Source organism: Artemia franciscana, chromosome 21 (assembly GCF_032884065.1).
Source record: "Artemia franciscana chromosome 21, ASM3288406v1, whole genome shotgun sequence".
In the NCBI taxonomy this organism is placed as follows: Eukaryota; Metazoa; Arthropoda; class Branchiopoda; order Anostraca; family Artemiidae; genus Artemia; species Artemia franciscana.
The window spans coordinates 9,988,762-10,002,136 of record NC_088883.1 but is presented as its reverse complement, the minus strand read 5'-3'; the positions used below and the strand labels follow the sequence as shown (position 1 = coordinate 10,002,136).

The following is a 13,375-nucleotide window of genomic DNA, read 5'->3' as shown; positions in this document are numbered from 1 at the left end:
TTTTAAAGGCCTGTTTGGCACATCCTGATTTAGTAATAGTTTTTGTTTGTTTTGTGCCATTTATAAAACATGTGCTATGGCTTAAGTACCTGTAAAAAGGACTGTTAGACATTTAGAGTACAGGGAGAAAATTAAGAGTTTTTTCAAAAACTTTTAGAAGGGGTTCAGCCAAATACCCGAGAACTTTGTATGCGTGGGCTAGAACAAATAAAGTTATTGGTACTTACATGTTATAGCTCCACACTGTTCTTTTTGTTCTTAGTAAAACTGGTTGCTCTCTCTGCATTCGGAGAAAATTAGCTTAGTCTCAGATTGATAAAATGCTATGCAGGTATATTTCAATTGAGTAATTAATATATAGAGTTGGTTAACTTTGGTATTAACGAAAAATCGGTACCTATCGGTTATATAATAAACACTCGGGAAGTGAAGTTCGATTAATGCTAATGAAATAAAACAAAATATGATGAATATATAATAGTTTATAATCAAATTTGGGCTATATATTTGTACATAAGAGGGGTGGGGTAAAGCATAGCATATATTAAATACGTAAACTACCCATTGCTGTATTTAATATATACTATGCTTTATCCCCCCCTTAATGTGCAAACATATAGCCCGAATTTGTTTGCACAAACCAAACCAAAATACAAACTAAATACTTAAATAAAATATATCTACAATTTACTTTGCAACCACATCAAAGCTAAGTGTGTGGTATAAAGAAGTTGCTTGACCAGTTTCTTGTGTCATGCTCGCATCATTCGCGATCGAAATTATACAATGTTTATTATATAACTGATAAGTACCGAAAAATCTTAAGCGGAACTGACAAAGAATAAAGAGAGGTACTCAATGACGAAACAAACAAAACTGGCCCACGGCCAGTAGAGATAAGATAAAAAATCCAAACGACACTTCGTTGAGAATACCAAAGCATCTGGACAAAAATATATATAAAATGGAAATTAAGTTTTCTCTAAATTCCCAGCTTTTAGAGAAATCCATTTATGTTTGTTAGCTTTGAGGAGTGTCTTGGATTCTTAATTGCTTCAAATTAAATTCTACGAGTTGCGGCAGAAAAAAATACAGTATTAACCAAGCTTCGCTCGTTGATTATTTTGGTTTAATATTTTATTACCAATAAAATAATAGATCGTTTTCCCGTAGGAAAAAAAGATTAGAATTATCAAGACATTGGTAAAATTTGTATAGGACCTTAATAATATTCAAAAACGTTTTCTACACGAATGACCTGTCAGAAACCCAGACGTCCACTAGCCTAATGGTTTCAATTTCTACAGTGAATATATTAAAATAAAATCAAAGTTTTTATAGAAAGTCTTTCTTTTCACCGAGCTAACCTCTGTCCCTTGGTACATCACTCTTATTTGCACACGGATGGACTTACCTATTTCACGAAATGAGGATAGCTGTTGCCAGCACGTCACCAGACTACAAGATCCTGACACACCATGACACTTACAAGTAACACGTGTCTTCTTTATTGTTGCCTGGAAAGAAAAAGGTAAATTACTACCATCATTTGATTTCATCATCTTACAAACATGCAAAAATCAACTTATGATCTGTGATCGAGCTGGATTCGGTGCTACTTTCTGCAATTCTACAAATTATGTCTCCTAGCTTGATATGCTGATATGCTAAGGTGTTTTCAAAGACCGCTACTCCCTGCAGAGGGCTACTGATTTGTATCTGCACCAGGTGAGTTGGTTTTAATAGCTATCCATATTTCCACCTTGAATTTGTGTTTAGTGGAGACGGACGTGAATAATATGTCTGATTTCGGTTTGCCTTTAGGGGTGGAAAAATGGCAAAAATACAAAACCAATCTTAAAAAGTTTAAGCAAATCCCCCCCCCCTTTAGAATATATGCATTGGAGTTTGGAATCTTAATGGGACGTCATGCCTACTTAACTCTCCCAAAACTCCGTCTAGATGGACGGTATCAAGGAACCTTAATAATGCAATTAGTATTTTATCACGCTTTATCTAATAAGTACAAAAAATAATGACCTACATGTAAAGGAAAATTAACGTCATATTTTATTACTGTATTCAAGCATATTTAACGAATTACTTTCATATAATTTAGCTTCTTTTCCAATTGAAAATTCTACGTTTCTTAAATCAAAAAAATTAGCCGTATATTTGGACTAAATAACTTTAATGTCTCTGCTACTGATTACTTCCAAAGTTCCAATTTAAAGATTAAAATTATATTTAATTATTTTGCTTATTAGTGAGAGGTAATTCTCATTGATTATTTTGGAAAGGTTTTAAATTTGGCTACAAAATAAGGACTTAATGCCTAACCAATTCCCCAAATTGGGCAACTTTAGCCATTTTTCACAATTCTTACCAACTTGGGTTATTTTTTTTTCAAGTTTAAATTTGTATTGACTATTGTGATAATTAATCGGAGGCAATTCTCTTTGGTTATTTAGGCAAGGTTTTAAATTTGGTTACAAAACAAGGACAAATACTTACCCAAGTACCTAATGGGATAGTTTCCCCCCATTGGCACAATTTTTACTCAATTGGGTTAGTTTTTTCAAATTTGATAAGCGAAACTATATTTCTCACTGCCAGATCTACAAAAACTCGGCTAATCTGACAACACCATCTCCACTTAGAAATCCTATGATAGGCTTAGAACGTGTTTGCATTTGGTATTCTCTGGAAAACTGGGTCGGAGATCTGAAGAACACAAGCACACCAGTTTCCGTCGGGGTTACGTTCAAAAAACACGACGCAAATTGAAATGACGCAAAGTAAGTTAAAATTTTCTATAGCAAACCATCTAAAGATTGAAGATAGGTTACGGGGTTACGAAAAAGCTACTTTTTAGAAATAAAATTGAACAAAGTATTCATTAAAAACAACAATAATAAAACTTTTTATCAAATATATACAAAAAACCAAGGAACATGCCAATGAAAACAAAAATATGCAACTTTATTCAATTAATTTATTTAAAAAAAAATATACTTAGTCACATTCTGATGAATCCATAATGGATTTGTCGTAAGTTGGCTTTCTTTCACAAAAAATTGGTCCAATGTTTGCTGAACAGCTCTATTTTCAACATAAAAAAAATTTCCTTGTAGCTTATTTCTTACGACTTGGATTTTATTACCCCTCCCCCTATGTACGACTTGCTGTACATTTTCAGCAACAGATTCCAAATCAGCAAAACCTTAGCTAAACTAACTAATAACTCCATCCAAACGTATCTTTGATTTTTTACACAGATACTTTGCATTTGCCCGCTCCTAGACATTGTGAAATAATGAATTCCCCCCCGCCCTAAATTTCCATGAATCAACCCTACTAACAAAGTTCGGACCTCCTAACTAAGTTTTTTGTGAAATATTTGTACAGCAGGTACAGCCACATTACCCTCCAACTAAAAATGAAGTACCCCCTTGAGACAGGAGGATCACTTTATTTGGCAACATAAAGGTGTTGGTAAGTTAGTATCCTAACTGAAAGATTTTAAAATCTGATTCTGAAGATTGTTACATTAGTATATGACTGATCTCTTTGTTTCTACTCAAAAAATTCGGTTGGTCAAAATCTTATCATGTGAAATGGATCATACTTGGCTGAAAGATAACTACAGTATTAACAAGACTCTTCTAGATCTAAGTCTTGTACCATACTCTCCAAAAAAGGAAAAAATTCAATGAATCGGTGACATCAATCCACAAAAACGTAGGGAGGAGTAAAATGTATTTTTCATAACCTAGGGGGCAATTTTGTTTTTCTTCCTATTTTTTCAAGGAAAATACAAAAAACAGGCATTTTTAATGAAAATACTAAAGAAATATGCTTTTAAAAGTCGGGGGTGGGGGAAAAGGCCCCCCTTCAACTGGTATTCCTGCTTAGCACTTGAGCAAAAAATTTAATATAGTTTTTATTCTTTTCGCGAGGGCAGTGGTAATTAGAATTTGTTGATTACTTACGTCTAGTATTGTACAGAGGCCAATTAGAAAATAAGCAGAAGGATCTAGAGACCCTTTAACTATGGTTTGTTTTAGTAAGATGTGTTTAAAGTAAAAAAGTTGATCACATTGCACTTCATTTAAGTCTGAAATGTTCCCTGTGGATTTAGAAATCCAGTTATTCAACAGCAAAAAAGAGTTTGAGCATTCCATTCAACAAGTTAAAGAGGTTCTTTGCCGACTTGCGTAAAATTTAAATTGCAATGACACATCAAAACGATCCGTTGACTTGCTGCATAATCAAAATGCGATTTGCTTAAAGCTCAGGTTGGCAAAAGGGTTTGTATACTTGAACGGGTCGTCTTTATGTATGGAGGGTATAGCAAAAATAGGATAGTTACATAAACTATTTAGGAAAATAGAAGAATATCAAAATTTTGAAATTTTGAAAAAGGGGAATTTTGAAAAAGGGGAAGGGCATCAGCCTTAAGCCTATGAATATAGTCAGTGATCTTCAGTTATTAAAGTTAAGAAATCTTGAAGTAAGGTAAAGTCAAAGGAATCGATTTTGAGGGCACAAAATTTCTGAAGGTGGGGAGGCTAATAAAATGACAGGTAGAGAAAAGGCAATTAAGAGGGAAATGTAAGAAACTGAGCAAATTCGAGGAAATCTATAGATTATATACAGGGGCGTAGCTATAGTATTTTTATTGGCTAAGGAGGGGGCAGGAGGGGGTGTTATTTAAGTAAGTGCTATTCTAGCGATAATGAAGAAAAGTAACTATTTAATAAGCATGCTGCTTGGTGAATTTAAAAATATTACGGAATACATTATAAACAATAAACACACACTAAACAATCATTAATGAGGCACTTTTTTCTTTTAAAACATTTTTTCTATTTTTAGTTGTAAACATTTTCTCGAATACGAAATCATATCCCTAATATCCTGGACGGTGTATCTAATCCTAAACAATATTAAAAGCCCCTTTAGCTTAGGCAAACAATTTTAACGTCTCTGATCTCCTTACTGCCAGGGTCTAAATCTGGATTTGCTAGTATTCTAATTTACTCTTAAACTAGCCATAAGAGACTCCCACAACTTGAGAGTATCAATCTATCTTGGGTATGTCGATCCCTACTGAAAATCTCCAGGGCCACGATAGATTCGGCTACGGACAAAGCATGTCTTGCATTGACTACTAAAACTTCGTCGTGCAGACCCCATATACTGGCTTTATTCTGTCGTGGCTAAATCAAAGTGACTGTCACACGATTGACTACCGATAAAAATTCAGCAGCTACCAAGGCCTAATCCACTTCGCTTTCAATTTTACTCTCAATTTGGAGAAGATCGTCAGGAGAAATATACTAGTACTACTACAAACAACAACTCACTGCAGCACCAAGCCGCTCGAAACCAACACAGTTATGCTAGCCGTTTCATCCCGATTCATCAAACCCCCCTCTCTACTCCCTCCCTAGAAGTTAAAATTTCGTTCAATACTTCCTTAAGACATCAAGCCACCCCCCTTCGGGAACAACCCACTTTTTGTTTGGCCCTATACGGTTGGCCATAAGGACGATCTTAAACAAGTTGTTATCCTTCATCTGCTTAACGTGTCCTAGCCATTTCAACCTTTTCCCCTTAACAGCCCAAGAAAGTCTCAGTCAGTGGATACCCAAAACAATCCGTTGACAATTTCTCTCGAAACAACCAGAAAATTCTTTTCTGTCTTTTGGAGTGCCCATACGACAGAAAAATACTTAACCACCGTCGTCACTGTAATATCAAATATTCTAATCTTGATTAAAATACTTATCGTCCTATTCTTCCAAACTTTTTTCCACAGCGAAGAAACGCCCTGGGACTTGGCTATTTTACTTTTAACATTTTAACAGCACCCAACTTCTTTACTAATAATACTGCCTAGGTAAGCGAAGCTGTCCGACTGATCAGTCACTTACTCCACATCTTAGCAACTTAGTCTTCTCAACATTATTTTTCAAATCTATTCTTGAACAATAAAAACTCACTCATTTCGCCAACACTTTCATCTAGGAAGCTCTTTCAAAATCAACGAACAGGAACCACAGACCCCACATGAAAGAAGTTAGCCCGAGTGTGCCATCCTTGGCACAAAGAGGGTTGGCCTTTTGTAAATGCACTAGGCATAGCACAAGGCAGAATTCAAGGGAGTGCTAGGAATTCTGCCCCCCCCCCCCCAAATGTTTGTCGGACTCGTAATAAAAGTACATAAACACATTTTGATGCGTTTTTTTGTAAGCACCCCCCCCCCAAAAAAAAAACCCTCTCCGAATAGAAGATCTTGGATAAGGCCATGGCTTGGCAGAATACGTGCAGCTCAGTGGTATACACAAATTGACGAAGAGCCCTTGCAGCCGATAAAACCCCTTGCAGCCGATAACCCCTGACCCCTTGCAGCCCGATAGCAGATGTTATATTTTCCACAATTCGAATAAGAATTTCTGTAAAACCTTCAGCACTATTCACATACTCCTGTACTGAGCTTTTAAATTTGACACAAAGTAAATATTTCTGATACATTTGTGCGAACTTAATAAAATCGTTACCGCATTTGTCGCGCTTCATTAGGCCCTAAGATTAGAAATTCAGATGTGATAGAACATAATAGATGTATCATTATTTATTATCGAGAGATTATTCGTACTGTAGGGTCAGTTTTGGTTTATTAGTTGCTTGAAGCGAGTCGGATCAGTCATGTACCATACAAAATTAGAATGATAGGAAGTTATTTACCCCCTTAGCAATTTCAAACAAAATAGAAGGGTAGGCTGATTAAAGTTTATTCTGTAATCTTTCCGTCTAAGAGTGTGTAAAGCAAAAATCAACCAATTAAAGAAAGAAATAAAAACTTAAAAAGCAGAGCTACCATTGAGAATTTTTAGCACTATACAAATCCACAGAATTCCTATAAAAAAAAAAAAAAAAAAAAAAAAAAAAAAAAAAAAAAAAAAAAAAAAAAAAAAAAAATTACCTAAGAAATACAAAGCGCTTTATACATTTTTGGAGTGTGTAAATAAAGTACTCTTGTTTCTTGTGCTTTGATTGTTTTTTCAGTAAATCTCTTTGCTGTATAATCCTAGAACCCAAATAATTTAAATAATTTCTTCCCGAAACCCAAGGAAACAATATCAGTCGGTTTATTTACAGATGTTTAATTCCTTATTGTAGATACATTTTTAATCGTTTGCAATATAAAAGTTATAAGAAAGAGTTATGAATAACTTATTTGAATTTCCAACTGGAGAATAAATGAAGCTTCCAAGCAAGGAGAAAAATGCTGCGAATAAGAAGAAAAAGTCTCCAAATAAATAAAATTTATCCATGCTCCCATACTAATCTCCTAACGAACTATGACTTAAATAGATACTAATAGCCTGAAAATCAACCCCTCTAGTTCCCCTCTGCAACGTAATTTCCAAACGTCCCTAATCGTAGTATCTACAAATTCTATCAATAAACGAAACTGACTGCTTTTCTGAACCGTAATTGAGACATCAAAGTGATGAAGTTTCTGTCGGCCTATCTTTTGTTACAAATACAATACAATCCCCCTTCAAAAGGGAGGGGGCTGTTATCGCTTGTAAATGACCCCGAGAATAGAAACTGTTGATTCTCTTAGGGATGGAATTTTGGATCTCCTAGGCTTCAATATTTGTTTTACGCAATGGATTCAATGATCTGCTGGTGAGATCACAAGCTCGAATACTTTGCAGCAAGGGCACTACCAAGATTTATATTCGGTGGGGAGGGGGTATTTTTTTCGTGAGGTGGTGGGGTTACAAACAATTTACAAAACGCATTAAGAATTTGTTTATATGCATTTTTTCATTTTTTTTTTTTACAAATTGGACGAAATTTCTGGGTGGATGGTTTAAGAGCAGACTAATTTTGAACGTACAAATATTTGAACTAATTTTAGATATGGGAGAAAAATGAGTGCTGAGCATGATATAAATTTTTATTTTGACTTCCAGTTTATTTAAACTTTAATAATAGTTCTTTCTTCAAGTATTCACAAATAAAGCCAAATTTTGTGTAGGATGATGATAACTCCTCAGTGTCCATATTGAACACTCAGTTTGAACATGCTCCTTAAAACAGGGGATAAATTATCCCTTGATGTTCATCTAAAGCCTTATGGATAGTTGCAGAATTTGGTTGTCAAAAAAGAATTTTTCAGGTCATGGGAACCCTTGATCTAAAAAATAAAAATGTTTAATCAGGAGCGTGTCCAGGGGAAGAAGGGTTACCGGGTTAGTACCTCCCCCCTAAAAAAATAAAAATTCTACAAATTGTAACTTGGATACAAATGACTATTTCTCTTAACAAACTAATAAATATTTTTCCGACAGTTCAAAGTGATCAACAGATTCATGCAAAAAAGCTCAAGCTCTCCCTCCCAACCCCAAACGAATTTTTTTTGGCAAAACCACCCAAATTCAATTCTTCTGGTAAACCAACCTCACCCCAAAAATCCTGATAATCAATTACCCTGAAACAAGCCTGAACTGCAATGTTGCAAAACAAAATTGTGTGGCTTTACAGGAAAAGTGTCTGTTTAACAAATATTATTTTTGCTGGGAGTATCAAGAAAATTTTTAAACAGATCAAAATTGAAATTATTTTTTCACATATTTTGAAAGTCTCCTAGCCTAAATTTTACCCACACCTTAGAAATACATTTTGTTCGCATTTTCACCAAGAAACGCGTTATTTTTGCATTTTCGTTGGAAAAATTGAACATAACAAAAAATGACCACCCCCCTAGTTTTTGAATACAGCACTTAGCCTTCCCCCAATTATCGAGAATTTATACCAGTGCATTCGGCCGTTGCTACTAGTGACTGAATGCCTAGAGCATATTTTCAAGTTTTCCGTCTCTTTCCAATCGAATCTGAGCCTATCTCGTAACTTTCGTCTTCTAGGTAATATATTAATACATTTGATATAGAGAACTGGATATTGATATGAAAATTTTGTAACGTCTAATTAAACATAATCAAACACGGATGAATTTAACTTTCACTAGGGTAGAATTAAGATGCTAAACGAAAACTGGACATCCCCACTACCCCACTCCATATTAGATATTGCTTCTGCAGGGACGGTCTTCTTACCATCTTCAGAGGAGTTCAGGTTATCGTCTGTCAAATCAAAATCAAAAACAAGTAGATAACAGCTAGATATCACTACTTGAAGGACGAAATTTCTAGAAAGTAGCACTAGGAAATGCCTCCCTGATGTGGTTATTCTATGAAAGCCAGCAATCGATTTGAAAGCCATTTGATGATTCTTTTATGTGAAGGTTCAACAGAAACATCAAACCTAATGATTAAATTTAATACCGGAGCGGGGTTGCCAACTTTTGGTCTTTTAACGTGTCCCCTGAGGATACAATAATGTTTCATTTACAGTTCAAATGTTCATTTACATTTCAAAATGTAATAATTTCAAAATCTGAAAAACTAGAGGTTTTTTTCTTAGAAGTTGTATTATTGACCGGAAAATTGAACAAAACGCCAAAATCCCCCTCCCTAGATTTTGAAAACAGAATTTTGCCTCCCTTCCCCTAATTCTCAAGAATTGATGCCAGTGGATACAACCGTTGCTATTAGCGACTCAATGCCAAAAGCGAATTTTCAAGACTTCTGTCTCTTTCCAATCAAACCTGAGGCCACTTCTTTCACCCTCTATGTTATTAAATAAAAAAACAAGTTTTTTTTTAAATGAAAGTAAGGAGCGACACTAAAACTTAAAACGAACAGAAATTACTCTGTATATGAAAGGGGCTTTTCCTCCTCAACGCCTCGCTCTTTACGCTAAAGTTTGACTCTTTCTCTTAACTCTACTTCTTAATACAATAAAAAACTAAAAAAAATGACTCAATGCCTCAATTGACTCTATGACTCAATGTCTAGACAGCGACTCAATGTCTAATCATATTTTCAAGACTTCTGTCTCTTTCCAATCGAATCTCTTCGGGTTATCATCTGTCAAATCACAATGACACAGATATAGACAAACAGCTTGATATTATTACTTGAAGGAAAAAGGCCTAGCAAAGAATATTTGGAAAGGCCTTCCTAAGGTGGATAGTCCACGAAAGCCAGAAATTGATTTTAAAGCCATCTGTCGATTCCTTCAATGGAGGGTTCAACAGACGCATAAGACCTAGTGATTAAAGAGGATACAGGACTAGATTCACATCTGGGAATCATGATCATTGTATAAAATACCCAGAGTCGTAAAAAGTGTTGCAAAAAATGAATTATAGACAAAAAATACGAAGATAAAAGGAAAGTATAACGACGAATGTAGCAGATTCAAGAGACAGAAAATCATCAGACATACAGAGGATCATCAAGGTAGTATAAATCAGGAAAGCTAAAATGTGAATAAACAAACATTGCCCTAGTGATTCTTTTTTTGTGGGTCGACACCTTAGCGAATAGTTTTCTAAAATTATCTTGTAAGTGTGAAAATATCAATTGTAACAAGTAAAAATTAAGTATAATTAAGTAAATTAAATTATTAATTAATTAATTAAATTAAATAAAATTTCAAGTAATTAATGACAAGAGAGCTTTGGTTCTAATTTTTCCATTCTAATTCTGCTAAAGTTCCATCAAGCGAATACATAACACCTAATGGATAAACTAGGTAAAGCATTAGCCGCATGTCGGGCCACCATGGTTAGGGCTGTCACAACCACTGATTAATGCCCAAATTAGGTAATATTTACACAATGTAGTGAAAGGTAAAATTAGGTGATTGCTTGTAGTTTTGCTTGAAATACCTTGTTCCTTGACTGCATGCGGCTTAAGCTATTTTATCATAAGGTTTTGAAAAGTATTTAACCACTGTTTATTTTCCAATTTTTTCACGTAATAGTTACAATATTTTATTTTTCTCATAGTTAAAATATTTTATTTTTTATTTAGAAATATAGTGCAACTATAAAAGGTCTGATGGCACGGAAAGCCAATTTTCATCTAGAATTATAATAACATTTTGCTTTTTCCGAAGATACATTTGAACCTGGATGCGATGCCTTGGCTACCGAATTGGCATTTTATCTGTCTCGAACAGAAATAATTTTGAAAAACTCTTCTACAAAACAAGTTTGTCAAAGAACAGTAAAGAATTTTATTAAGCAAAAAATGAGTAGAAATAAAGTCAAACAATCTACCAAGCGTAAAAATACCCCAAATAACGATAAAAAAAATAATTGAAACTCCCAAAAAACAGAAATCACAATATCCTAATTTCATCGTCCTAGCACGCCCAGAAGCACCGAACTCACCAAAGCACTGAACCCCCTAACTCCCCTAAAGAGAGCAGATCCAGCCCGGTTAAGTCAATCACGTATCTACGACATTTGCCTATTCTACCCACCAAGTTTCATCCCGGTCTCTCCACTCTAAGCGTTTTCCAAGGTTTCCGGTTTCCCTCCAACTCCCCCAAGGTCACCATATCTGGTCGGGATTTAAAATACGAGCTCTGGGACATAAGTTCCTTCTAAATATCAAATTTCATTAAGATCCGGTCACCCGTTCTTAAGTTAAGAATACCTCAATTTTTCTAATTTTTCCGAATACCCCCCCCCAACTCCCCCAAAGAGAACAGATTCAGTCCAATTATTTCAATAACGTATCTAGGACTTGTGATTATTCTTTCCAACAAGTTTCATCCCGATCTCTCCACTCTAAGCGTTTTCCAAGATTCTCCGTTCCCCCCTCCAACTCCCCTAATATCACCGGATATGGTTGGGATTTGAAATAAGAGCTCTGAGACACAAGATCCTTCTAAATATCAAATTTCATTAAGATCCGATCACCCATTCGTACATTGAAAATACCTCATTTTTTAATTTTTTCCCTCTCCCTCCACCTCCCCCCAGATGGTTGAACCAGGGAAACGACTCTTATCAAGTCAATTTGTGCAGGTCCCTGACACGTCTACCAATTTTCATCGTTCTAGCACGTCCAGAAGCATCGAACTCGCCAAAGCACAGACAATCCCCCCAACTCCCCCAAAAAGAGTTGGGACGTTCCAATTATGTTAATCAAGTATCTAGAACTTGTGCCTGTTCTTCCGATCAAGTTTCATGCCGATCTCTCCACTCTAAGCGTTTTCCAAGATTTCTTATTTACAATATTTCTGTTTCCCACCTCCAAACCCCTATGTCCCCTGATCCGATTCAAATTCAAAATACAGCATCTGAGACATAAGATCTTTCTATATATCAGTTTTCATCAAGATCCAATCACCCATTCACAAGATAAAGATACCTCAATTTTTACGTTTTCCAGGATTTCCGGTTTCCCCCTCCAATCCCACCAATGTCACTGGATCTGTTCAGAATTTAAAATAAGAGCTCCAAAGCACAATATTCTTCTAAATATCAAATTTCATTCAGATCTGATCAACCGTTCGTAAGTTACAAGTACCTCATTTTTTCTAATTCTTTCGGAATTACCCCCCCCCCCCCACTCCCCAAAAGAGAGTGGATCCGGTCCGGTTATGTCAGTCAAGTATCTCGAACTTGTGGTTAATCCTCGCACCAACTTTCATCTTCATCTCTCCACTGTAAGCGTTTTCTAAGATTTCCGACCCCCCCCCCCCCCGAACTCCCCGAATGACACTGGATCCTGTCGGGATTTAAAATAAGAGATCTGAGTTAAGAGATTCTTCTAAATATGAAACACAATGCTCTGAGACACAATATCTCCTTAAATATCAAATTTCACTAAGATCCGACCACCCATTCGTAAGTTAAAAATATCTCATTGTTTCTAATTTTCCGAATTAACCACACACCCCCCCTCCAAGATGGTCGAATCGAAGAAAAGACTATTTCTAATTTAGTCTGGTCTGGTCCCCGATATGCCTGCCAAACTTCATCGTCCTTGCTTATCTGGAAGTGCCTAAACTAGCCAAACCGGGACAGACAGACAGACAGAACTTGCGATCGCTATATGTCACTTGGTAAATACCAAGTGCCATAAAAAAACCCACAAATATTAAACAATTTTAGAATAACGCAGACACTTGAAAGAAGGTAAGTCCGAAGTCGCATTTTACGCTAAAAAGTTCGAATTCTATTCGAGTTCTTTAAGAATGACCCGTGAATCACGAAGGCCGTTTAATTAGAATAAATAGCTCTTTTGAAAGTACTAAAAAAAACTTAGTGTAAAGAGTGAGATATTAACGTGGGGGCGAACCCCTCATATACCTAATAATTTCTGTTGGTTTTAAGTTTTAATGTTGCTTCTTACTTTCAGTTAGAAAAACTTGTTTTTATAATATAATTTCTGATCATTTTTGAAATAATGCGGCGAAATCCGGTGCCCCC

The 13,375-nt window shown here is 35.5% G+C and overlaps 1 protein-coding gene across 1 annotated transcript in view; it reads right to left on the bottom strand.

The window, feature by feature from the left end:
- Positions 1–13,375, bottom strand: part of LOC136040566 (protein Wnt-5b-like) — a 148,132-nt gene that overhangs the window by 23,072 nt on the left and 111,685 nt on the right. Inside the window, exon 6 of the mRNA XM_065724793.1 lies at positions 1,415–1,517. Coding sequence (XP_065580865.1) covers positions 1,415–1,517 — 103 coding nt within the window. The remainder of the gene's footprint in view (positions 1–1,414; positions 1,518–13,375) is intronic.